Here is a 23,677-nt window from a genome sequence, read left to right on the forward strand (position 1 = left end):
TGCACAATAGCATTTTTGGAATGAATGCGCTCGACGTTGGCAACTCAAAGCACAGGTCTACAAACCCTTTATGAGAGGCACAGAGACTGTCTTGGAACTAAGTTGACAACATGGACAAGAGGCTGTGGGGCACATTTGCAGCTAGCAGTTACTTGATATACAATCTGCAAGATATTAATTAAGAGGGATTATCACAGCAGGGCCCTTAAAACAAGTTGGGGTTTTTATTTGGACACACAATCAAGCAACGAATACAGTCAGTGTGGCTGCATATTTGGGGTGACCTTGCAAAAAAAAAATCACAGTTGAACCGAGAGAGCCTATTGGCAGTCAAGCAACACACACAAAATGCTGGAGGAACTTGCTGGTGGTGTTTGGATTTCCAGCATCAGCAGATTTTCTTGTTTGCCATTGGGAGTTCAGTTTGTCACACTACCTCTAAGCTAAGGTTCATAGCAGGATCACACACAAAATGCTGGAGGAACTCAGCAGACCAGGCAGCAACTATGGAAAAGAGTACAGTCGACTTTTCGGACTGAGACCTGACCTGCTGAATTCCTACAGCATTTCATGTGTTGCTTGGATTTCCAGCATCCACATTTTTTCTCGTATTTGCTCATAGGAGGATACTCATTTCTCACCTTTCTGTATGTGTGATTATCGCAGGGAATGTACAAAGTGTGCTCAGAAGTTCTACCTGAGCTTCACTGAGAAGACTGAGTGGTCAGACACAGAACGTCATAGTAAGCAGGGCTGCATTTTTGATGGAGGAAATGGTTAATCTGGTACATCTGCTCTTGTGAGGAAAACTTTCCCCTATCCTCGCCACAAGAAATCATCTGACACCATTTCATGTAATATCTATTTGTCAAATTAACAAACACTAGGTCTTGTCCCAATATGTAAAAGGCCCTTTCTCTGCAGTCCAACAGTCTTGGAACATCACTGCTATAGCAAACTGCCATCAGGATTACTTCCTTCTGGGATTCTATTGTGTACAGGAAGAAACATTTGGTGCTGGTATCTTCAGACCCAATATCAGAAGACTGCTCTATAGCATGTTATTAGGAAAACATACTTCAATTGCTGCCAAAAAAAACATTAATTTAGAGAAATGGGTCCTATGCACCAACCAAAACGTTTCTGCTTTTAGCCACCTGAGTCTTGCTCCCTCACACTCTCCGTGCTCCAGGATGCACTAAAATTGTAATCTATGCAAAGGCCCTTTGGGAGAAGGCTACTGTGTAATACATACTAGTTCTATAGGAATGTTTTAAAGAAATAAACTGTTAAGTATTGTGAAAACGTTTCTCCTTCAGCAATTTAGTATTACTTTTCCCTTCTCTCATTTTCAATTGCATGCCTAGTCACTACTCCCAAAATTCCTCTGAACTGCATCCTTCCCAGTAATCAGATAGGAGCAGTTTAGGAAAAATCTGATAGCGCTCTTTACATTTGACCTGACTGATGTTTGACAAGAAACAGAAAAAAAGAATCAAAAGGCTAACCAGAACAAAGAGTATGACTAATAGGAAACTGGGCCTCTGTTCTGTATTCTAAAAATAGGTTGATCTGTCAGAAATCTTTAACATTAGTAATGAGTTTGTTAGCTTGGTCACTGAAAGATTTCCACTTCTTAATAAGAACAAAACTAGGGCTGTAAATAGTAATTATTAAATGAAGTAACAAATTCCAGAGAAACCTTACTTTGTAATGAAACACAGCTCCTGGGGCATGGGGGTGCGGGGTGGTTGTTGAGCTAAGTAGCTCAGAATGCAGAACCTTTGCAGAAGGTTATACAAATCGGGCAAGTTTGCTTAAAGGATGCAATCAAATTTAACAGCAGTTGGCCTGTTTGTATTTCAAGTTTGATATAATTCTGTGAATTGGCTATTCCGATATTCCCAGTTTGTTCCTGACTTTATGAAGGCAACCTGCAAAACTATAACTCAATATAACTCGGAGTCCTGCCATGTGCAGAAGTTCGCTGATGACACGGCCATAGTGGGGTGTGTCAGGAATGGACAGGAGGAGGAGTATAGGAAACTGATACAGGACTTTGTGATATGGTGCAACTCAAACTACCTGCGTCTCAATATCACCAAGACCAAGGAGATGGTGGTGGACTTTAGGAGACCTAGGCCTCATATGGAGCCAGTGATCATTAATGGAGAATGTGTGGAGCAGGTTAAGACCTACAAGTATCTGGGAGTACAGTTAGACGAGAAGCTAGACTGGACTGCCAACACAGATGCCTTGTGCAGGAAGGCACAGAGTCGACTGTACTTCCTTAGAAGGTTGGCGTCATTCAATGTCTGTAGTGAGATGCTGAAGATGTTCTATAGGTCAGTTGTGGAGAGCGCCCTCTTCTTTGTGGTGGCGTGTTGGGGAGGCAGCATTAAGAAGAGGGACGCCTCACGTCTTAATAAGCTGGTAAGGAAGGCGGGCTCTGTCGTGGGCAAAGTACTGGAGAGTATAACATCGGTAGCTGAGCGAAGGGCGCTGAGTAGGCTAAGGTCAATTATGGAAAACCCTGAACATCCTCTACATAGCACCATCCAGACAGAGAAGCAGTTTCAGCGACAAGTTGCTATCGATGCAATGCTCCTCAGACAGGATGAAGAGGTCAATACTCCCCAATGCCATTAGGCTTTACAATTCAACCGCCAGGAGTAAGATATGTTAAAGTGCCAGGGTTGATTGTATTTAATGTATCTAAGTAAACTACTTAAGAACTTTTTAAAAGCTATTATTAATGCTTTTTGAGAGAGTGATTTAGATGCATATCATATTTTTACTGAGTAATTTATGTAATTAGTTTTGCTAAAACAAGTGTATGGGACATTGGAAAAAATGTTGAATTTCCCCATGGGGATGAATAAAGTATCTATCTATCTATCTATCTATCTAAACAATGGAATTTTGGCCTCTCTGACAAACTTCACAGATCAGCTTTGGCACACAGAATTTCTCTGGTATTAATTTATTGCACAGGAATACATTAAAAAGTCAGGAGCATCAATACATTATTTACATTCATGCACAGCTCAGGAACTGTCTGCATCTGAGTTGGAATCAGAGTAATCAGCAACAAGTGAGTTGGCACTGACATCTTGATCTGTGTCCCTCACAACCTCAGATTGTGGGAGAGAATCATCTTCCCCTTTAACACTGGTGCTTCTCTCTTCACCCATACAGTCTGAAATTAAACTCCTTTGATCATTTCCATTCCCCGTCTCCACCGTGGTCTGTGTATCCTTGCTGATCAAGTTTGGCTGCTCCTTCTGGTTCACTGAAAACTCTGCCGATCTCTTTCGGATTATTCCCAAGTCACTAGCAACAATTGCACTTGGGCTATTTACAGATTTGGTTGTTGATATTTTGCTCACTCCTAGTTTCTTCAACACATCTCCAGTCTTCTCTCTTGATACGGCCTGGGGAGCCGAAAACCAGGACCTCGAAGTGATCTCCTTCCGTTTCAACCTCTGCCTGTCTTCATAAGCTGCATAGGAAACACAGTCAGAGTCACTGGTATAACTTGTTCCACAATAATCGCACTTTACACAAGGGATCATTCTACTCACATGAGTTTAGGCAGCAAGAATCAGCTGTGAGGTTATTGTGAAGATATTGGGTTCTCAATCCTCACCCTTTGTGGGCTTACCCACATCTCAAGGACTGCAGTGGTTCAAGAAGGCAGCTCACCACCTTCTCAGGGGCAATCGCAGATGGGCAATTAAATGCTGCCTTAACCTGTGAAGACCACATCCCTTGTATGAATAAAAAAAAACTGTAGGTTCCAGCTGATAACTGGACAACAATTGATTAGTGTAGGGATCCCGAAAGTTATAGAGACCTTGCGTTGCTTATTTGTATAGACTGCTCAACGCAGCGAACTTAGCACAGCCTAGGACCCAAGCATTGTATGATCAAGCCTTTGTGGCAGCATTTCCCACCCACTCAGAAACTAAAACAGGTGATCCATTTCCTCCAGTTTTCATTTTGCCAAACATTTAATCTCTTACAGCAGGGATTCCCAACCTGGGGTCCACAGACCCCTCGATTAATGGTAAGGGTCCATGGCATAAAAAAAAGGTTGGGAACCCCTGTCCTGCAGGCCATGTCAATAGCAGCAATCTCATTTTTTTTTGGGGGGGGATCCAAGTCACTCTGTAGAAAAATCCACTCTGGCTTTTGACTTTGTCCAAGACATTGTAGCCACCATCAACCAGTCTCCACTAATATTGCTTCCATGTCTGGCACTGATCCCCTCAGCTACCATTCCTTGCCACCCTTCTAGCCTTAGCTGCTGTGTTTTGAGGAGTGTACTCTGCTTGTTGTAACTTGAGATTATTTACTTGGTGACTACAGATTCCAAATTTGTGCATAAGTTGCAGCTCACATTTATGTTCAAGTCATCCACTCTTAGCACCAGGCTAAGAAGGAGACCTTCTGCAAACCTCCAGGTATTTGATTGGTCAGTTTGGAGCCATTCTTTTGGTAGAGGAGGAAAGATCTAAATTACTAGACTTGGTTTCCAGGGTTAAGGTGGGGGTTGTGGAGACCATTGAGGTCAGAATAGGAGCAGGGCATCCAACTCTAGCCAGCTCTGTTGTGGAATAAGACTGCAGCTGTTCCAACATTCCTCAAGTCCTCTTTCCTGCTCTCTCCCCATAACTCTCAAATGCCTTACTGATTAGAAGCCCATCTCCACCTTAAATTTCCGCAAGGACTCAGTCCTGGCCTCAACAGCTCTCTGTGGCAAGTTCCAAAGATTCTCAGTCTTTAGAGAAGAAATTCTTCCTCATCCTAGTCTTAAATGGGTCTCTTCATCTTCATCTCATGTTCTTCATATTTATTGCTTCTTTTGGCTTTGCACATTTTGCTGTCTGGTTTAATGCCCTGGTTGGGCAGACTTCCATTGATTCTGTAACAGTCATTATTCTATAGATTTATTGAGTATGCTCACAAGAAAATAAATCTCAGGGTTGTAATTGGTGACATATATACAGTTTGATAATAAAAATTACTTTGAACTATATTCTCAGTTTATTTCCTTTGTATTCCCCCGATCATGTGTATTAGGATTCTATGACCAGGGGAGCAGTCAGTCAGTCAAAAGTAGCTAAACTTACTGAGCATGGACACAACACACACAATCCCAGAATGTGGAGGTTCCCATTTCAAACTGAGTTGAAGAAGAATTTATTCTCCTAGAAGGTTATGATTCGTTTGAACTCCTATGAGGAAACATCTTCAGCATTTCCCTTATCTTGACTCCAAGAATCGTACGTACTTCAATAAAATTATTTATCATTCTTTTAAACCCTAGTGAGTAGAACTCAGCCTGCCTCACCCTCCTTCTAAATCCCAGTGAGGAGAACCCAGTCTGTCTTAGAATGCAAGAATGTTCCTTTAAAAGTGATAAGAAGGAATTTCATCAGCCAGACAGTGGTGAATCTGTGTAACTTATTACCCAGATAGCTGTGGAGGGCAAGTCATTGGGTATGTTTAAAGCAGAGGTTGATACGTTCTTGATTTGTAAGGGCGTCAAAAGTTACAGGGAGAAGGCAGGAGAATGGGGTTGAGAAGGATAATAAATGAGTTAATATTGAATTGTGGAGCAGACTTGGTGGTCTAAATGGCCTAATTTGCTCCCACGTCCTATGCCTAATATTCTTCCATTCCTTACGTATTCACATGCCTATTTAAAAGCCTCTTAAACACCTCCATCATTCCTGGCTAAGTGTTCAGGCAAACATCACTCTCTGTGTAAATCTTCTTTGAAGTTTTCACCTTATATGCAAAGAGGTTAAAGAAACCGGATGCCTACTCTATCTGTGTCTCTCATAATTTTATATATTTCTATCACACCTTCCCTCAGCCCCTGTTGCTCCAGAGAAAGCAACACAATTTTCCCAACCTTTTCTTGTAGAACTGCCGTTTGATCCGGGCAACATCTTGGGAAACCTCTTCTATACCTTCTCCAAAGCTTTCACATCCTCCCCATAATGGGACGACCAGAGCTGAATGCAATACTCCAGATGTGGTCTAAACAGTTTTATAAAGCTGCAACATAACTTGTTGACTCTTGAACTCACTGCCTCAACTAATTATGGCAAGCATGCCATACACTTCATCTACCAACCTATCAACTTGAGTGGTCATTTTCAGGGAGCTATATACTTGGACCCCAAGATCTCTCTGTGCACCAACTCTGTTAAGTCCCATGCCGTTAACTGTGTACTGTTTGATTCATTGGCTGAATGTAGTTCACCTTCTCCCAAACTTACTGTCTAGAGCACGTAATTTGAGGAGGGAAGCCAGGTGTTTATCTTCCTCAGACTCCTCAAGTAGCGGGATGCTGAGACATGCTTTGTTCCGAAGAGCTTCATCTTTCTCTTCCCCCTCTTTCAGTATCTTCTTCTCATCCTAAAGGTAAGGTAGATCAGATCTGGAATCAGCACTCCTTTGTAAGTGGAGCAAAGCTGTTGAAGTGTTGTGATTCACAGGCACACAAAGGATAAATTAAAAGCAATATCCTGCTGATGCTGGATATCAGACAATGCTTGAAATGTTCAGCAGATGGGAAAGGAGTTTTGTAGAGAAAAGTAGAATTAAATTTTTAGTAAGTGACCTTTATCAGATGCTGCCTGACCTTATGAGTATTTCCAGCATTTCTCTTTCTTGGAAAGAAAATATGATGGCAGAATATAGTATTAATAGACTCTTGGCAGTGTGGAGGATCAGAGGGATCTTGGGGTCCGAGTCCATAGGATGCTCAAAGCAGCTGCGCAGGTTGACTCTGTGATTAAGAAGGCATATGGTGTATTGGCCTTCATCAATCATGGAATTGAATTTAGGAGCCGAGAGGTAATATTGCAGCTATATAGGACCCTGGTCAGACCCCACTTGGAGTACTGTGCTCAGTTCTGGTCGCCTCACTACAGGAAGGATGCGGAAGCCGTAGAAAGGGTGCAGAGGAGATTTACAAGGATGTTGCCTGGATTGGGGAGCATGCCTTATGAGAGTAGGTTGAGTGAACTCAGCCTTTTCTCCTTGGAGCGATGGAAGATGAGAGGTGACCTGATAGAGATGTAAAAGATAATGAGAGCCATTGATCGTGTGGATAGTCAGAGGCTTTTCCCAGGGCTGAAATGGCTGCCACAAGAGGGCACAGGTTTAAGGTGCTTGGGAGTAGGTACAGAGGAGATGTCAGGGGTAAGTTTTTTATGCAGAGAGTGGTCAGTGTGTGGAATGGGCTGCCGGCAACGGTGGAGGAGGCGGATATGATAGGGTCTTGTAAGAGACTTTTGGATCGGTACATGGAGCTTAGAAAAATAGAGGGCTATAGGCAAGCCTAGTAATTTCTAAGGTAGGGACATGTTCGGTACAACTTTGTGGGCCGAAGGGCCTGTATTGTGCTGTAGGTTTTCTATGTTTCTATGAAAATAGCACTGACAGAATTAACATAGCTGGCTTTGGGTTTCATGACTACCTTCACACACACTGACTGATTTCCTACAGTAATATTATAAGATATCACTGATTTCCTACATTAATATGATAAGATGTCAAAGAGGAGGAATACCTTCAATGATGAAGCCTTGTTGGGGAAATTTTGCACATTAACTGGTGGTATTGAGTGGGTGAGATAGTTGCAGACTGACTCATACTTCTTGGGGGAATTAATAACCATACAATTATGTTAACTCTCAGTTAAGGGTACTGGTGAGCAAAGAGATACTGAGCCATAGTCTAGTGCTTTTACTCTGATATTTATCGTCTGCCCTACCCGGAATTTCTTGCGTAGCATGCTGTTAATGGCAAAGTCGTCTTTCCATGCATTCTGCATTTCCTGGATATTGGACAGGGTGGGAATAGCAATCTTTAGCTTCTCCTGGTCATCCACTCCATGTTCTAGCTTGTACATAGGATCCGTTTCCAACTTCTTCTTCTCTTCATGCTCTGAAGAATGAATGGTTACATTTAGTCACCTTATGGTCAAAAAACGTAAAGCACAACACTCACCCAAATCTCAAATACCAACTTTACGGACAGAACCAACCATTATACGTCACAGGTGTAAGAGGCAAAGCAAGATTTGAAGCAGAACATCCATACAGAAACATCTTGCTCTATATTTTAATTATTAGACCTAATCTCATAACTCAGCGCTATTTTCCCACTTTATCCTGAAAGAGTCCAAAATTCTATCAGATTCAACTTTGAACATACACTGCTGTACCCTGCCGAGTACGATTTCCCAATGTCAGAGCGGTGTGGAGGGAAATTGTCCGCCAAGTGGAAATTCCAGATGTGACCTAACGACAACGACAACATTTCTTCTCATAACCTGTACTTCCATTTTTCAGTTAATTGTTGCTACTTCCTATAACTTTTCTAATACCCTGCCAAACCACACATTTTTGGTAAATTAAGTTTTTTTTAGAACTTATTATCTTTGACCACCCCAGCTTGCCACAGGTGCCTAACGTCTATTGTGATTTTTTTTGATGAAATGTACATTGGCTGAAATATTTGAAATATTTCTTTAAACATCAGCGAATTTGTCAGTTGGCAAACCATTTAATCTATTTTCCCCAATCTGCTTTAGCCAATGCACTCCTTATATCTGCACAATTGCTGACGTTAAATTCTGGCTAAACCGTTTTCTCCCCCATCCCCATACAAAGCGTCTATCACATCAAAAGCACAAAAAACTTAGCAGAGGAAATGGGCATTAGCTTGACCTTTCATCAAGACACCAGTTTTGATGAAAGGTCAAGCTACTCCGGAGCTAGGGTTTTAATGCCTGGAGGAGCCTGAGTAAGGAAGGGCATAGTGGATAGGGCACATGATAGTAAAAACAAGATATTCTACAGATGCTGGAAATCCAGAGCTCTTCGCACAAAATGCTGGAGGAACTCAGGTAGCATCTGTGGAGAGGAGTAAACACTCAACGTTTTGGGCTGAGACCCTTCTTCAGGAATTGAAAGGGGGAAGAAGCCAAAATAAGATGAAGGAGGGATTAAGACGAGCACCATTGCAGGATTTCCCAGTGGCCACTAATTTTAATCCTACTTCCCATTCCCATTCTGATACGTTGGTCCATGGTCTTCTCCATGGTCACGATGAGGCCATCTTCAGGTTGGAAAATCAACATCTCATATTGTCTGTATAGTCTCCAAACTGATGGCATAAACATTGATTTCTCTAACTTCTGGTGATATCTCCCCTCCTTCCCCTTACCTCTTTTTCCATTCTGTTTTGGCTCTCCTCTTACCCCTTCCCTTTTCCTCAGCTGTCCATCACCCCCCTTCTCCTTTCTTTTCACACATGGTCCACTCTCAAGATTCCTTCTTCTTTGTCCTTTCCCCTCTTCTACCCATCACCTGCCAGCTTCTCACTTCATCACCCCTCCCCACCCACCTTTCTCCTCGCCTATCACTTTCCATCTTGTATGCCTTCCTTTCCCCCACCTTCTTATTCTGAATCTTTCCTCTTTCCTTTCTAGTCTTGATGAAAGGTCTTGGCCCAAAACATCCCCCCCCCCCCCAGAAAAGACGCTGCCAGACCTGTTGATTTCCTCCGGCATTTTGTGTGTGTTACAGGATAATAAATGCTGTTGCATAGGAGTTCAGCATGGAACTGCCAACTGGAGAGCCACTATCAAGTGACATGTTGACACTTAAGTGTATGCTCACCCACCTCACAGTGAGCTTCGGTGCAATCCCAGCCTGTCCGATCGGCCATCAGCATGTGCTTCCAGCCCTTCATAATCTGCAGGGTACTCAGCTTCCATTACCCTGCAACCTTCTCCCACCACAACCACGCCCCCCCCCCCCCACTCCCCAACAATATCCCTCCACTGGCAACTCCTTGATTACGAACCAGTTGTTAAAATCTGTTCATTGTCCTTCATGTCCCAGCGCTCTTCCTTCCGCCGGGCGCCGCTCACAATCACATAGTCACAGTTCGCTGGGTCAGTCTGCATCTCAATGTAGTTTACACACAAGTGGCACTTCATCCGAAATCTGCAATATCCAATGTTGGATTCTTACCAAAGCACAGCCTTAAAGACCCTTTACCCCCCCCCCCCCCCACCATCCCAAATAAGATAAACTGAGACATACATGGACACAATTCCTGTCTGCGCCACAGGAGTGATAGAGAAGAGGGATAGATGAACACTGATCTTGCCCACAAGCTGACAGAGAACAAGGCAAGAATATTTATCGGGGACAATACTGGATACAGTGTATGCAGATATTAGAAAGGATGTAATCCCTATGAATCATATCACTAAAAGGGGTTCATAGTCATACCTTACAGTCAATCATTCACAATCTGGAGGACAGTGTACTGAGATCTAATTCAACTCATGGTTAAATGACAGGCAAGACTTAAAACACCAGAATCACACAGGACTTGAGGAAAATGAAGTCACTCTTATTTAAGCAATAATTACTGAAATGCCTCCTTGTAAAATTGATGAACATTTTCCTGTACAAATTCATCAGTGCCAAAACTGCTGCATAGAGGCAATACAAGACAAGGCAAGGAAGAGGGTCAGCTGTGCTTATGAGGGTTTCTTTACAGAGGACAGAAAGAACCACATCTTGAAATGGTTGTGGATCAGCTGGGTCAAATAACAAACGAATGGTGAAGCACTGCTGGTACCTGTAAATGGGTGTTGTGTAGTAGTTTCCAACTTTCTTTTTCTCTGCATTGTACCGGACACCTGAAATCAACAAAGAGATTTGTCAAAAGCTGCCTAAAGCCAGAGGAAAGCTTCACTGCTGCATCCAACAATCTTAGGAATCCAGTAGCAGAAGGCAGACACAGAGTAAAGCTTTCTCTACACAATTCCATTACCCTTTGGGTATTAGGGTTAGAAACTGAAGAAGACACCACTGGACTTGGAAAATGTAGCTGTATTTTATTCTGGACAGCCACACTCAGCATCTCAACATATTTCATTCTGCTATCAGAACTAATTGCCAGTGATAAATGGATAATAATCCAACTGACATGCTTCCACCTACATTGACAAGATGGTGATATGAACAGATCTGGTTCATTAATGTCTTTCTTTTTTTTCTTTTTAAATCTTTTTATTAATTTTCAAACAAAAGAAAAAAACAACAAATACAGAGAGCTTGAGAGTACATAATTAATAAGGTTGGAATGCAAATACAAACAGTTAATAACACAGATATAATAACCTCCCAGACTCATACTGTATTTACAAAAATAAACCCCCCAAAAAAAACAAACTAACAACAGCTAACCTAACCGACATGGGCTATTGTATCATATCAGGTGTACCCAGTAGTGTCAATAACTCCGCACCTCTACCCAAATAACTAAAGGTGATAAGAAAAACGGTTCGGGAAAGGTCAATTTAACTCATGAAAATGTTGAATAAATGGTCTCCAGGTTTCTTCAAATTTGACTGAAGGGTCAAAAATGACACTTCTGATTTTTTCTAAACTCAGACAAGACATAGTTTGGGAAAACCACTGAAATGTAGTTGGGGGATTAATTTCTTTCCAATTCAATAGAATGGATCTTCTAGCCATTAATGTAACAAATGCAATCATCCACCGAGCTGAAGGGGATAAATAACTGTTATCCACCATTGGTAAGCCAAAAATTGCAGTAATAGGATGAGGTTGCAAATTAATACTCAAAACTGTTGAAATGATACCAAAAATATATTTCCAGTATTTTTGCAAGCAAGGGCAAGACCAAAACATGTGGGTCAAAGAGGCTACTTCAGAATGGCATCTACCACAGATTGGATTAACGTGGGAATAAAATCGAGCAAGTTTATCCTTAGGCATATGGGCCCTGTGTACCACCTTGAGTTGTATTAGGGCGTGTTTGGCACATATAGAAGAGGAGTTAACTAACTGTAAAATTTTCTCCCATTGCTCTGTAGGTAAGGGAAATTGAAGTTCTTTTTCCCATTCATTCTTAATTTTATTTGACATCCCTAGCTGTATTTTCATGATCATATTATAAGTGATGGCTATTAAACCCTTCTGATAGGGATTTAAGCCTAGAATTTTTTCTGTAATGTCAACTGGACATGAATTCGGAAAGGACCGTTAATGTCTTTTATGGAGAGAAATTTCCCATCCTCATCTAGTTTTGCATTATTGTGAATCAAGACCCATTTACGGGGCAGGCTTACTAGAGCTGTTGGGAGTAGTTTAAACTAATAAGACATGGGGGATGGGATCCAGTATGATAGAGCTGAGGATGAGCCAGCAGGTTTACAAGTAGATGATGGGTGTAATATGATTGTAAGGAAGGACAAGTACAAATGCAGACAGAGCAAAGAGTTAAATTGTACCACAGAGGCAAAATTCAAAAGGGCGAAGAATGCAGGACAGAAGGTGCTGTATTTAAATGCGCATAGCATTTGGAATAAGTTGGACAAACTTGTGGTGCAATTAGAGATTGGTCAGTATGATGACTGAGTTGTGGCTGAAAGAAGTCCATAGTTGGGAGCTTAACATCAAAGGGTATACTTTGTAACGAAAGGACGCAGGAAGGCATAGGCGGTAGTGTGTCTCTGTGGGTAACAGATGGAATTACATCTTTAGAAAGAGGTGACACAGGGTCAGAGAATGTTGAATCTTTGTGGGTGGAGTTAAGAAACTGCAAGGGTAAAAAAAAGCATTATGGTAATCATATACAGGCCTCCAGATAGTAGTCAGGATGTAGGGTTGAGATTGCAAAGGAAGCTGGAAAAGGCATGTAATAAGGGTAATGTCACAATTGTAATGGGAGCTTCAATATGCAAGGGGATTGGGAAAATTAGGTTGGTGTTGGATCGCAAAAGAGGGAATTTTTTGAAGACCTTGGTGATAGCTATTTAAAGCAGCTTGTGCTTGAGCCTACTTGGTAAAAGGCTTTCTTAGATTGGGTGTTGTCTAATAACCCAGATTTTATTTGGGAGCTTAATGTAAAGGAACACTTAGGAGACAGTGATCATGATTGAATTCATACAGCAATTTGAAAGGGATAAGCCTAAGTCACATGTATCAGTATCACAGACAGACAGACATACTTTCCCGAGGAAATTGGGTTTCATTACAGTCGCACCAATCAAGAATAGTGTAGAAATATAGCAATATAAAACCATAAATAATTAAATAATAAGTTAATTATGCCAAGTGGAAAAAAGTCCAGGACCAGCCTATTGGCACAGTGGGATAAAGGGAATTACAGAGGCATGAGAGAGGAGCTTGCTCACATGGATTGGAGGAGGATATTGGTGGGAATGACAGCAGAGCACAGGTATCTCGGGTTTCTGGGAATAGTTCACAAGGAGCAGGATTGATATGTCCCACTGAAGAAGTTGTTCTCAAATGGCAGGGGTACGCAACTGTGGCTGACAAGGGAAGTTAAGGACTGCATAAAAGCCAAGGAAAGGGCATCTAATGTAGCAAAAGTGAATGGGAAGTTGGATGATTGGGAAGCTTTCAAAATCCAACAAAAGGCAACTAAAAAAGCTACAAGAAGGGAAAAGATGAAATATGAGGGCAGACTAGTCAATAATATAAAGCAGGATACCAAAAGTTTTTTCAGTTATATAAGGAGTAAAAGGGAGATGAAAGTTGATATTAGACCACTGGAAAATGATGCAGGTGAGGTAGTAATAGGGAACAATGAAATGGCAGATGAACTTAATAAGTACTTTGCATCAGTCTTCACTGTAGAAGACACCAGCAGTGTGCTCGAGGTCCATGAGTGTCAGGGAGCAGGAGTGAGTGCCATTGCTTTTACAAAGGAAAAAGTGCTAAGCAAACTCGAAGGTCTTAAGGTGGATAAGTCACCTGGACCAGATGGACTACATCCCAGAACTTGAGAGAGGATGCTGAAGAGAAAAACGATGCATTGCATGATCCTTCAAGAATCACCTGATTCTGGCATGGTCCCAGATGACTGGAAGATTGCAAATGTCACTCCACTCTTTAAGAAGGGAGGAAAGCAAAAGGAAGGCAATTATAGGCAAGCTAGCTTAACCTCCATAGTTGGGAAAGTGTTGGAGTCTATTATTAAGGATGACGTTTTGGGATAAAATAAGTCAAAGTTAGCTCGGTTTCTGTAAAGGGAAATCTTGCCTGACAAATCTGTTAAGAGTTCTTCGAGGAAGTAATGAGCAGGGTGGACAAAGGAGAGGCAGTGGATGCCACTTTCTTGGATTTTCAGAAGGTATTTGATAAAGTGCCATACATGAGGCTGTTTCACAAGATAAAATCCTATAGTGTAACAGGAAAGATACTGGCGTGGATAGAGGAATGGCTGACAGGCAGGAGGCAGTGAGTGGGAATAAAGGGGGCCTTTTCTGGTTGGCTGCCAGTGACTAGTAGTGTTCCTCAGGGGTCAATATTGGGACCGCTACTTTTCACATTGTTGGTCAATGATTTGGATAATGGAATTGATGGGTTTGCGAATGATATGAAGATAGGTTGAGAGGTAGGTAATGCTGCGGAAGTAATGTGATTGCAGTAGGACTTGGGCAAATTAGAAGAATGGGCAAAAAATGGCAGATGGAACACAGTGTTGGGAAATGTATGATAACGCATTTTGGGGAAAAAAAACAATAATCTATTAGATAATAATCTATTATCTAAATGGGGAGAAGGTTCAAATTTCAGAGGTTAGAGAGAGACTTAGAAATCTTCATGCAAGACTCCCAGAAGGTCAATTTACAGGTTGAGTCTGTGGTAAAGAAGGCAAATGCAATGTTGGCATTTATGTTAAGGGGAATAGAATATAAAAGCAAGGAGATAATGCTGAGGCTTTATAAGACACTAGTATAGTCAACAGTTTTGGGCCACCTATCTCAGAAAGGATGTGTTGTCTTTGGAGAGTCCAGAGGAGGTTCATGAGGATGATTACGGGAATGAATGGGTTAAAATATGAGGAGTATTTGGCAGTTTTGGGCCTGTACTCCTTGGAATTTAGAAGAATGTGGAGGGGTGGGGGGAGAATCTCTTTGAAACCTACCAAATCTTGAAAGGACTAGATAGGTTTGATGTAGATCCTATGGTGGGGGTATCCAGATCTAGAGGGCACAGTCTCAAAATTGAGGGGTGACCTTTTAGAATGGAGGAAGGAAGGAAATTTGTTTTAGCCAGAGAGTGGTGAATTTGTGGAATGCTTTGTCATAGACTGTGATGGAGGTCCAAGTCCATGGGTATACTTAAAGTGGGAGTTGATATTTTTCTGATTGGTCAGGGCATCAAAGGATATAGCAAGAAGGCAGGTCTATGGGGTTGAGTGGGATCCAGGATCAGCCATGATGGAATGGCGGAGAAGACACGATGGGCTGAATGCCCTAATTCTGCTCCTCTGTGTTATGGTCTTACATGTTTGACACAAGTGGCATAAACAGGCCACCTGATAGTGGGAAATCAGTGATGAATGATAAAAACAGCCTTGGCAGTGAAACTGAAATTCTCATGTATTAAAATTTACCCTCCTTACCCATTCCAATGTGCTTTCCACAACCATCACACCAGATGTTGTATGGCATCTCAAACCTTTGAGAAAGAGAATGATTTGGTTATTGAAAAACACAAAATTATTTTAACTAAACCAGAAAGATGCTGTACAGGAGCAGGCCACCATCTGATGTCTCTACCAAGAGGTCACAGTGTGAACACTGCCGGGCTATTAGACAATGCAAGCCGTCCACACCAGGAATTATTGCTGAATGAACACTGGAGAGACCCACTAAACTTTCAACCAGGGTCTGTTGTAACTTAGTGGTACTTGGGTCAAAATTTACACCCCCCCCACCCCCCCCCCGTATACACTTCATAGAGCACAACATACAGCTTTGAATAAAAAACTTACCGGATGATGAGGATTCCTTGGGAGAGTTTCCGGGCCCTTTCCCGGAGAGGGTGACTGTTCCTGTATTTGTTGAGGGAGCCATGCTGTTGGGTTAAAAAGGCATATTACGAAACTACAAGAACAGTATGTGGCAAAGCTTATTCGTAGATCACGTAAATACTCCCACTCTTCCACTTAACCTGCCTCTTAGTGCTTAGTAGCCCTCTTGCAATGTGCTGTGAGTTCAATATTATCTATACTTGTCCTGGAGGCAGTACAGCATAGTTAACATAGAACACAGAACAGTACAGCACAGGAACAGACCCTCCTGCCCACAATGTTGTTTGTGCGAACCAGCTAAAAAGTAAACCGCCTCCCCCCCAAAACAAATCCCTCCTACCTAACAATGTCCATATACCTCCATCTTCCTCATATTCATGCGCGTATCTACAAGTCTGTTAAAAGCTTCTAATGTATTTGCCTCTGCCACAATACCAGGCACCCACCACTCTCTGATCAGAAAGAGACTTTGAAAAGAGAAAAACTTTGAAGTGTGCATGTGTTCACTGGAGTTCAGAATAATGAGATTTTATGGAAAAATGCAAGGTTCTGAGACAAATTGGCACATTAACACTGAAAATGCTTCCTGTAGATATCGGGGACCAGATTCATGATAAGAGGTAGGCCATTTTGGATTCAAGCGAGATTTTTTAAGAAAGTACAGGGTAGCAAATGATTACTTATTGAGATAAGCTCAAATTGGTGAGTGATATATTATTGCACTCTGAAAGAATTAAAAGTTAAAGGAATCAGATAGGAAAAGGTTAAGGCTAGGAACCACTTCAGTTACTCAATGGCAGATTGAATGCCTCTAAACTTGGGAACTGTCCAGATGTTCAGGATTCTACTATATTTGTGAAAATAACCAAAACTCTGGGACTTCGGAGCAAAGTACTGGTCAATTTGGGCTAAAGAAGCCGCTCCCAAAACCATCAGAGTGCAGTTACAGTCACAGCTGTCCATGTACTTACAAGAGCTGTAGCCCAGAAACTCTCAGAATTGGAAAAAATCTAAAGCTCCCAGATAGGCTTTAAGGACTGCACCCATTACGTTCTTATGATTAAGGTTGCTAACACACACACACACAGAAAAATCATTGTATTATGCATTACTCCACAACTTTTTAGTGGATACAATTTCCATTTTCACTCACTGGTAACAGTGTTTCACCATACACAATGAATACTAACCTTGGCAGGATCAAAGTCGGGTGGGTAATATTTATTCACACCCTTCCGTTCACCCTGCAGAAGAGAAAAGAAAATGAATTATGAGTAAAAGGTCCTTTTCCTTTGAATATGCCCCTCCCTTCCTCCAAGAAGCACTGATTCATGAGAATGTAGGTCCCATATGGAAGATCACCCTCTGGATCTCAAAGCTGCTTTTTTTTAGACAGCACCAGAAGAACAGTAATCAATATTATCCATACTTGCCCTGTAATCAACAAGGTCAACATGGGGCCAGTGTGCAATACTCCCTTGGTTGACATCTTGCAGATAGCTCACAAAAATAACTTTTTACTTCTTTTAAATCTGTTTTTCCACCTTAAACATGTTTCTGGGATGGTGAGCACCTGAGATTTACAGCCTGGAGATCATTTGAGTGACCCAACACTTTGCTGGCTTTGAGAAGATTCATGGGAGTGAGTGCATACTCGGATGGTCTGGAAGCTTTGAGATGGGCCGCAAGCTGCTGTTCAATAGGTTTCAATTTAATGTCAGAGAAATGTATACAATATACATCCTGAAATTCTTTTTCTTCGCAAGCATCCATGAAACACAGAGGAGTGCCCCAAAGAGTGAATGACAATTAAATGTTAGAACCCCAAAGCCCCCCCAGCTCCCCTTCCCACGCATAAACAGCAGCAAAGCGATGACTCCCCCAAAAGCAAAAAGCATCTGTACCCTCCACTGAGCACCCAAGTGTGCAGCAAAGCATCAATAAAGGCACAGACTTGCAGTACCCCAAAGACTACTCATTTACCCGGTAATTTGACATACCACAGGCTCTCTGTCTCCCTAATAAGGGAAAAAGAGGTGTCCCCATTTCGCAGTGAGAGGGAAGACATAACAAAACAACTCATTGATTTATGGTGTTAAAAGTCTGTTGCACTGCCTTTTCCGAGCTCTGTGCCCAAAAGAACTTGGGTCTCTGGGCACACAGCCAGCTCCCTGCTTTCGATCTTCCATGTACTCCCATGACATGTACTTGATTACACAAAGGTTGGAGGTGTTGTGATGACACAAAGGTTTGAGATGCTGTGGTGATGACACAAAGGTTGGAGGTGTTGTGGATGGTGTGGAGAGCTGTCAGAGGTTACAGAGGGACATTGATAGGATGCAAAACTGGGCTGAGAGGTGGCAGATGGAGTTCAACCCAGATAAGTGTTAGGTGATTCATTTTGGTAGGTCAAATATGATGGCAGAATATAGTATTAATGGTAAGATTCTTGGCAGTGTGGAGGATCAGAGGGATCTTGGGGTCCGAGTCCATAGGACACTTAAAGCAGCTGAGCAGGTTGACTCTGTGGTTAAGAAGGCGTATGGTGTATTGGCCTTCATCAATTGTGGAATTGAATTTAGGAGCCGAGAGGTAATGTTGCAGCTATATAGGACCTGGTCAGACCCCTCTTAGAGTACTGTTCTCAGTTGTGGTCGCCTCAGTTGTGAGCCATAGAAAGGGTGCAGAGGAGATTTCCTGACGAAGGGTCTCGGCCCGAAATGTTGACTGTTCATTTCCACGGATGCTGCCCGACCTGTTGAGTTCCTCCAGCTTGTTGTACGTGTTGCTTTGATCCCAGCATCTGCGGCGTACTTTGTGTTTACAAGGATGTTGCCTGGATTGGGGAGCATACCTTATGAGAATAGGTTGAGTGAACTCAGCCTTTTCTCCTTGGAGTGACAGAGGATGAGAGGTGACCTGATAGAGGTGTAAGATGATGAGAGGCATTGATTGTGTGGATAGTCAGAGGCTTTTTCCCAGGGCTGAAATGGTTGCTACAAGAGGACACAGGTTTAAAGTGCTGGGGAGTAGGTACAGAGGAGATATCAGGGTAAGTTTTTTACTCAGAGTGGTAAGTGCGTGGAATGGGCTGACGGCAACGGTGGTGGAGGCGGATATGATAGGGTCTTTTAAGAGACTTTTGGATAGGTACATGGAGCTTAGAAAAATAGAACGTGGAAGGCAAGCAAGAGTTCAGTGGCGACTGCCTGCCTTTTGATTGCTACTGGAATCTGTGAGTGGCTTATTGCTGTGGCAGGCAGGTAGGCCTCTGCCTCGTGTGGTGTTCCTCTCTTTTGATGAATGTCGATGATATAGTATGATGGTATCATGGTTCTGCATTTATGAATTGGACTATTGCATTTATGGACTTTTTCAGACTTATGGCTTTTATTTCTGTGTTCTATTTTTACCGCCCATTCCTTTCCCGTTTTGTTGTGCAAGGGGAGGTTGTTTGGGGATTGATGTTCTGCTAGTTTTTTGTGCGGGGAAGTGGTTGTTTTTTGGGGGCCGATGTTGCTATTCAGTTTTGTCCGGGGACATGGGAATGTTTGGTGGGGGGGGTGGGGGGGAGGTTGATGAATCAGGAGGCTGTTCTTTTTTGTACAGTGGGGTGTGGGTTTGATGTTTCTCTCTGACTTTCATGTTCTCTTTGTTTTGTGGCTATCTGGAGAAATACAAATTTCAGAGTTTACATGGATTCATGCTTTGATAATAAACGAACCTTTGAACTACTGAGCCCACTCAGTTCCTTGCTCTGGGTGTTAGCTGTTCTGTAAATTTATCAGCAGTACGGACTTCTGCTGAGGCTTCTCCTCTCACTACTCCCAAGTATCCAAGGCCACTCTCCAAAACATGAATAGATAATATGCCATACCAATGCCTTAGGGAAACACCTTCCCTCAATGCAAAGTTTTTTTAGTCTGAAATAAAAACAGTAAAGTCTTTGGAAAGATCAGCAGTAACTGAAGAGCTCAGTTTTCCATCTGAAACCTATCACCAGGATGAGAATGTGACCATTAGTATATATTAAATCTTTCTCAATTCCTGTGTTTCTATTGACAAAGAATTGGTTACACTTTCTGTTGTTTTTATTCCTCCTATTCAGAATGTTAACTTTTGCAGAAATCAATCCATCCTTGAGCAACCTCTTTGCAACCAGTAACAAAGGAGCTCAAACAAGTTTGAGGAACGGATAGAGGGGCAGAGGGACGCGCGTATCAGAATTAGAATCAGACTTAATATCACTGGCATGTGTCATTAAATTTATTGTCTTGGCGCAGCATGTTGATGCAATACATTATAATAGAAAAACATGAATTATATTAAAAACATATAAAATAGTTAAATTAAATAAGAGGTGCAAAAATAGAAATAAAAAGTAGTGAGATGATGTTCATGGTTCAATATCGATTCAGAAATCGGATGGCAAAGGGGAAGAAGCTGTTCCTGAATCATTGAGCGTGTGCCTTAGGGCTTCTGTACCTCCTACCCAATGGTAGCAATAAGAACAAGGCAGTGCTGGTGATAGGGTTCTTTATGATGGACGGCACCTTTCTGGGGCATTGCTCCTTCAAGATGTCCTGGACACTACAGAGGCCAGTGCCTAAGATGGAGCAGAGTAAGTTTACAACTCTGCAGCTGATTTCGATCCTGTGCAGTAGCCAACCCCCCACCATACTAGTGATCCAGCCAGTTAGAATGCTCACCATGGTACATCTGTAGAATTTGCGTGTGTCTGTGATGAAATATGTAATGAGATATTGCCTCTGTTGTGCCTTCTTTGTAGCAGCATCATATGTTGAATCCAGGGTAGCTCCACAGACACCCAAGAACTTGAAATTGCTTACTCTTTCCACTTCTGATCCTTTTATTAGGACTGGTGTTCCCCCATAGTACCATTTCTGAAGCCCATGATCAGTTCTTTGGTCTTATTGACATTGAGTACATGGCTGTTGCTGTGATACCACTCAACTAGCTGATATATCTCGCTCCTGTACACCCTCTCATCACCATCTGAAATTCTGTCAACTATAGTTGTATCATCAGCAAATTTATACATGGTATTTGAGCTATACCTAGCTACACAGTCATGGTTGTAGAGAGAGTAGAACAATGGACTAAGCACACATCCCTGAGGTGTGACAGTGTTGATTGTCGATGAAGGGGGGAAGTTATTTCCGATCTGCACAGATTGTGATCTTCTGGTTAGGAATTTGAGGATCCAGTTGCAGAGGGAGGTACAAAGGACCTGGTTTTGGAGCTTTTCAATCAGAACTGTAGGAATGATGGTGTTAAATGCTGACCTGTAGTCAATGAAGAGTATTCTTCCATAGGTACATATATTGTCCAGATGATCCAAGGCCACATGAAGAGCCAATGAGATCACATCTGTCATAGACCTATTGTGGCAATAGACAAATTGCAGTGGGTCCAGGATCTGAGACAGGAGTTAATTCCATCATGTTAATGCAGGAAGTAGATGTCTCCGACTGTGCACTGGCAAAGTTCTTACAGTTTAAAACCTTGTAATGTGATTCCAACTTTCAACAACACAGAATTTAGTCTGGCATAGTGGAGGAGTAAAAGAGCAGTTGTTTCGCGACTGCAGAGATCAAGGTTCACTTCTAACTTCTGGTGCCATCTGTGTGGGGTTTACACGTTCTCCCTTTTCCTCCAGAGTTCCAGTTTCTCAAAAGATACAGTCAGCGCTCCTTATCTGCTGGTTCTGCATGCGCGGATTCAACCAACCGCGGATTGGGAAAACCCCCAAGTTCTCTCTCCAGCACTCGTTGTTTGAGCATTGTTCGCCTCGCATCTCGTGTACAGACTTTTTTTTGTCATTATTCCCTAAACAACAGTATAACAACTATTTACATAGCATTTATATCGTATTAGGTATTATAAGTAACCTAGAGATGATTTAAAGTATGTTATATGCAAACACTACGCCATTTTATATAAGGGACTTGAGCATCCGCGTTTTGTCGTATCCGCAGGGGGTCCCGGAACCAATCCCCCGCAGATAAGGAGGGCCGACTATACTGGTTGGTATGTTAAATTGCCACGAATTTACCCTTAATGCAATCTGGGAGGACTGACGGGAATTCAAGAATAGATTGCAAGGAAAAACAGTATGGAAAAAGATTGCTCTGAACCATCGTAGTCAGTGGAGCAAAATAGCCTCCTATTTTGTCAGGAAATACTGCAATTTCTATCCATATTTCACTGATACAGTAGTTAATGGCTTCACAGGTTGTAATCTTGAGTATTCACCCAAACACCATTAAGGTAAAAAAAAATGGGATAGTTAGATTTGGAAGGAGATAGAACACAGTACTCAAAGAGAAAGTCCCTGGCTATGCATCATCACCTCTTACAGTCTCAGTCTTTGTCCAGTTTCTATACCAAACAAGTATTGCCAGACCACAATAAATTCCCAATCACTCTCAAAATATTAAACCCTGTCAACAGACTCACCATTGTTTATTCCGGAGCTCTTAATCCAACTCCAATGGATCCTTCCACAGTCAAACACACTGAACAAACAGAAAGAGACAGTAAGTGCACATTCCTGGTGCATCATACTCATATTCTTTCAGCTTCCTTTGAACAGTCCAGCAAAGAGAAACAACCTCATAAGATAGGGATGTGGAAGTTGATCAAGAGTGGGAGAGGGAACTTCTCAGGGATCCCAGGAGGGCTGTCACTGGGTGTAATCAGGAAAGCGATCAATAAATTTGTTAATAATAGCGGAAATGAAAAGGCATATAGCTAGTGAAGGAAAATGTTATACGGGCAAATGATTGACCATGATCTTACTGAATCATAGAATAAGAAAAAAGGCTGAGTGGTTTACTCTTGACTAATGCCTGTCAGATTATTTTGGGTTGCATGTCCTCTATTGAGGGAGAGGGTAGCTTAGGAAGATGATGGTGACAAGGTGGAGGGGACGTTGCTGTTCAGGCAATGGTAAAGGTTACAGGCTGTCAGGAGAGGATTGAGGGGTGTGCTGGCTGTCTGAGGAAAATAGGTGGGAACAAGGAGGGTGAACTGGGAATGCCAACATATCCAGTACCCCAATCACCACCTCAACCCACCAGCCTGATCTTCCTACTCTCCGTCCCCTTCTAAATGTGCTGTCCACCACTGCTCAAAACCATAAGTTGTGGTCACCGATTGCTGCCTGATAAAGAGCGAGCAGGATAGTGGAAAATGGAAGAGAACTCGAGCCACGAGAAGGGGCATGATCCAAAATTTGGAAGGGGGAAGGGGTCATAACCCTTGACCTCCGAGTAGGCGAGGGGCAGTGTTAAGACACATGATCTAGAGACGCCACGATGAACCGCCCAGGCCTCGGGTTAAAGATCACCCCTGATATGCCCGAGTTCAATTGCTGACTCTCTCCCTCAGACAGGGGCAGGGAAATGAAGCGACCGAGGGTCGATGGACGCGGGTCGGGGTCCAACACAGGCCCGGTTTCCACAGTAACCCGCCAGCGGAAGAGCCGCAACTTTACCTTGAGCTCGCGCGCAGCTGCTCACTGCGCAGGCGTGCGCTCCCCGGCAACCAGTCGGCCTGGCGGCTGCGCCGTCGAACCGCCCGCCTCCCTCATTAAAACAAACGCTGAAAATCTGAAATCGGACCGGCGAGTGCTGGAAATGTTCAGCGGAACAACCGTGGAGAGAGAGGGCAGTCGCCACCTGCACAAGGGCGGGTACGGAGAAGAACGAGGGCAACCTTCGAGAGGCTGGAA

The 23,677-nt window shown here is 42.6% G+C and overlaps 1 protein-coding gene across 3 annotated transcripts; it reads right to left on the reverse strand.

Moving 5' to 3' along the window:
• Positions 1-2,967: 2,967 nt before the first annotated feature.
• Positions 2,968-23,677, reverse strand: yju2b (YJU2 splicing factor homolog B). 3 transcript variants are annotated; one of them, XM_073069332.1, is made up of 10 exons: positions 23,441-23,677; positions 22,402-22,460; positions 17,112-17,165; positions 15,883-15,965; positions 15,511-15,566; positions 10,684-10,744; positions 9,895-10,037; positions 7,796-7,968; positions 6,294-6,432; positions 2,968-3,502 (listed from the first exon to the last, which is right to left on the reverse strand). In XM_073069332.1, the coding sequence occupies exons 2-10, from the start codon at positions 22,402-22,404 to the stop codon at positions 3,048-3,050; spliced, it is 1,167 nt and encodes a 388-aa protein (XP_072925433.1). In that variant the 5' UTR covers positions 22,405-22,460; positions 23,441-23,677; the 3' UTR covers positions 2,968-3,047. The 3 variants fall into 3 exon arrangements, with proteins under 3 accessions (XP_072925433.1, XP_072925434.1, XP_072925435.1); XM_073069333.1 differs by lacking the exon at positions 23,441-23,677 and adding an exon at positions 23,022-23,407; XM_073069334.1 differs by lacking the exon at positions 23,441-23,677 and adding an exon at positions 23,294-23,361.

The sequence above is a fragment of the Hemitrygon akajei genome, chromosome 16, assembly GCF_048418815.1.
Source record: "Hemitrygon akajei chromosome 16, sHemAka1.3, whole genome shotgun sequence".
NCBI classification, from domain to species: Eukaryota; Metazoa; Chordata; class Chondrichthyes; order Myliobatiformes; family Dasyatidae; genus Hemitrygon; species Hemitrygon akajei.

Bases quoted from the DNA above. Each gene is read 5' to 3' on its own strand.
- yju2b (XM_073069332.1), bottom strand. The intron at 10,745-15,510 runs GTAAGGAGGGTA...TGTTGATTTCAG, and splicing joins TGGAAAGCACATTGGAATGG to GTGTCCGGTACAATGCAGAG. The intron at 7,969-9,894 runs GTTCGTAATCAA...TTCATTCTTCAG, and splicing joins TGAACAGATTTTAACAACTG to AGCATGAAGAGAAGAAGAAG.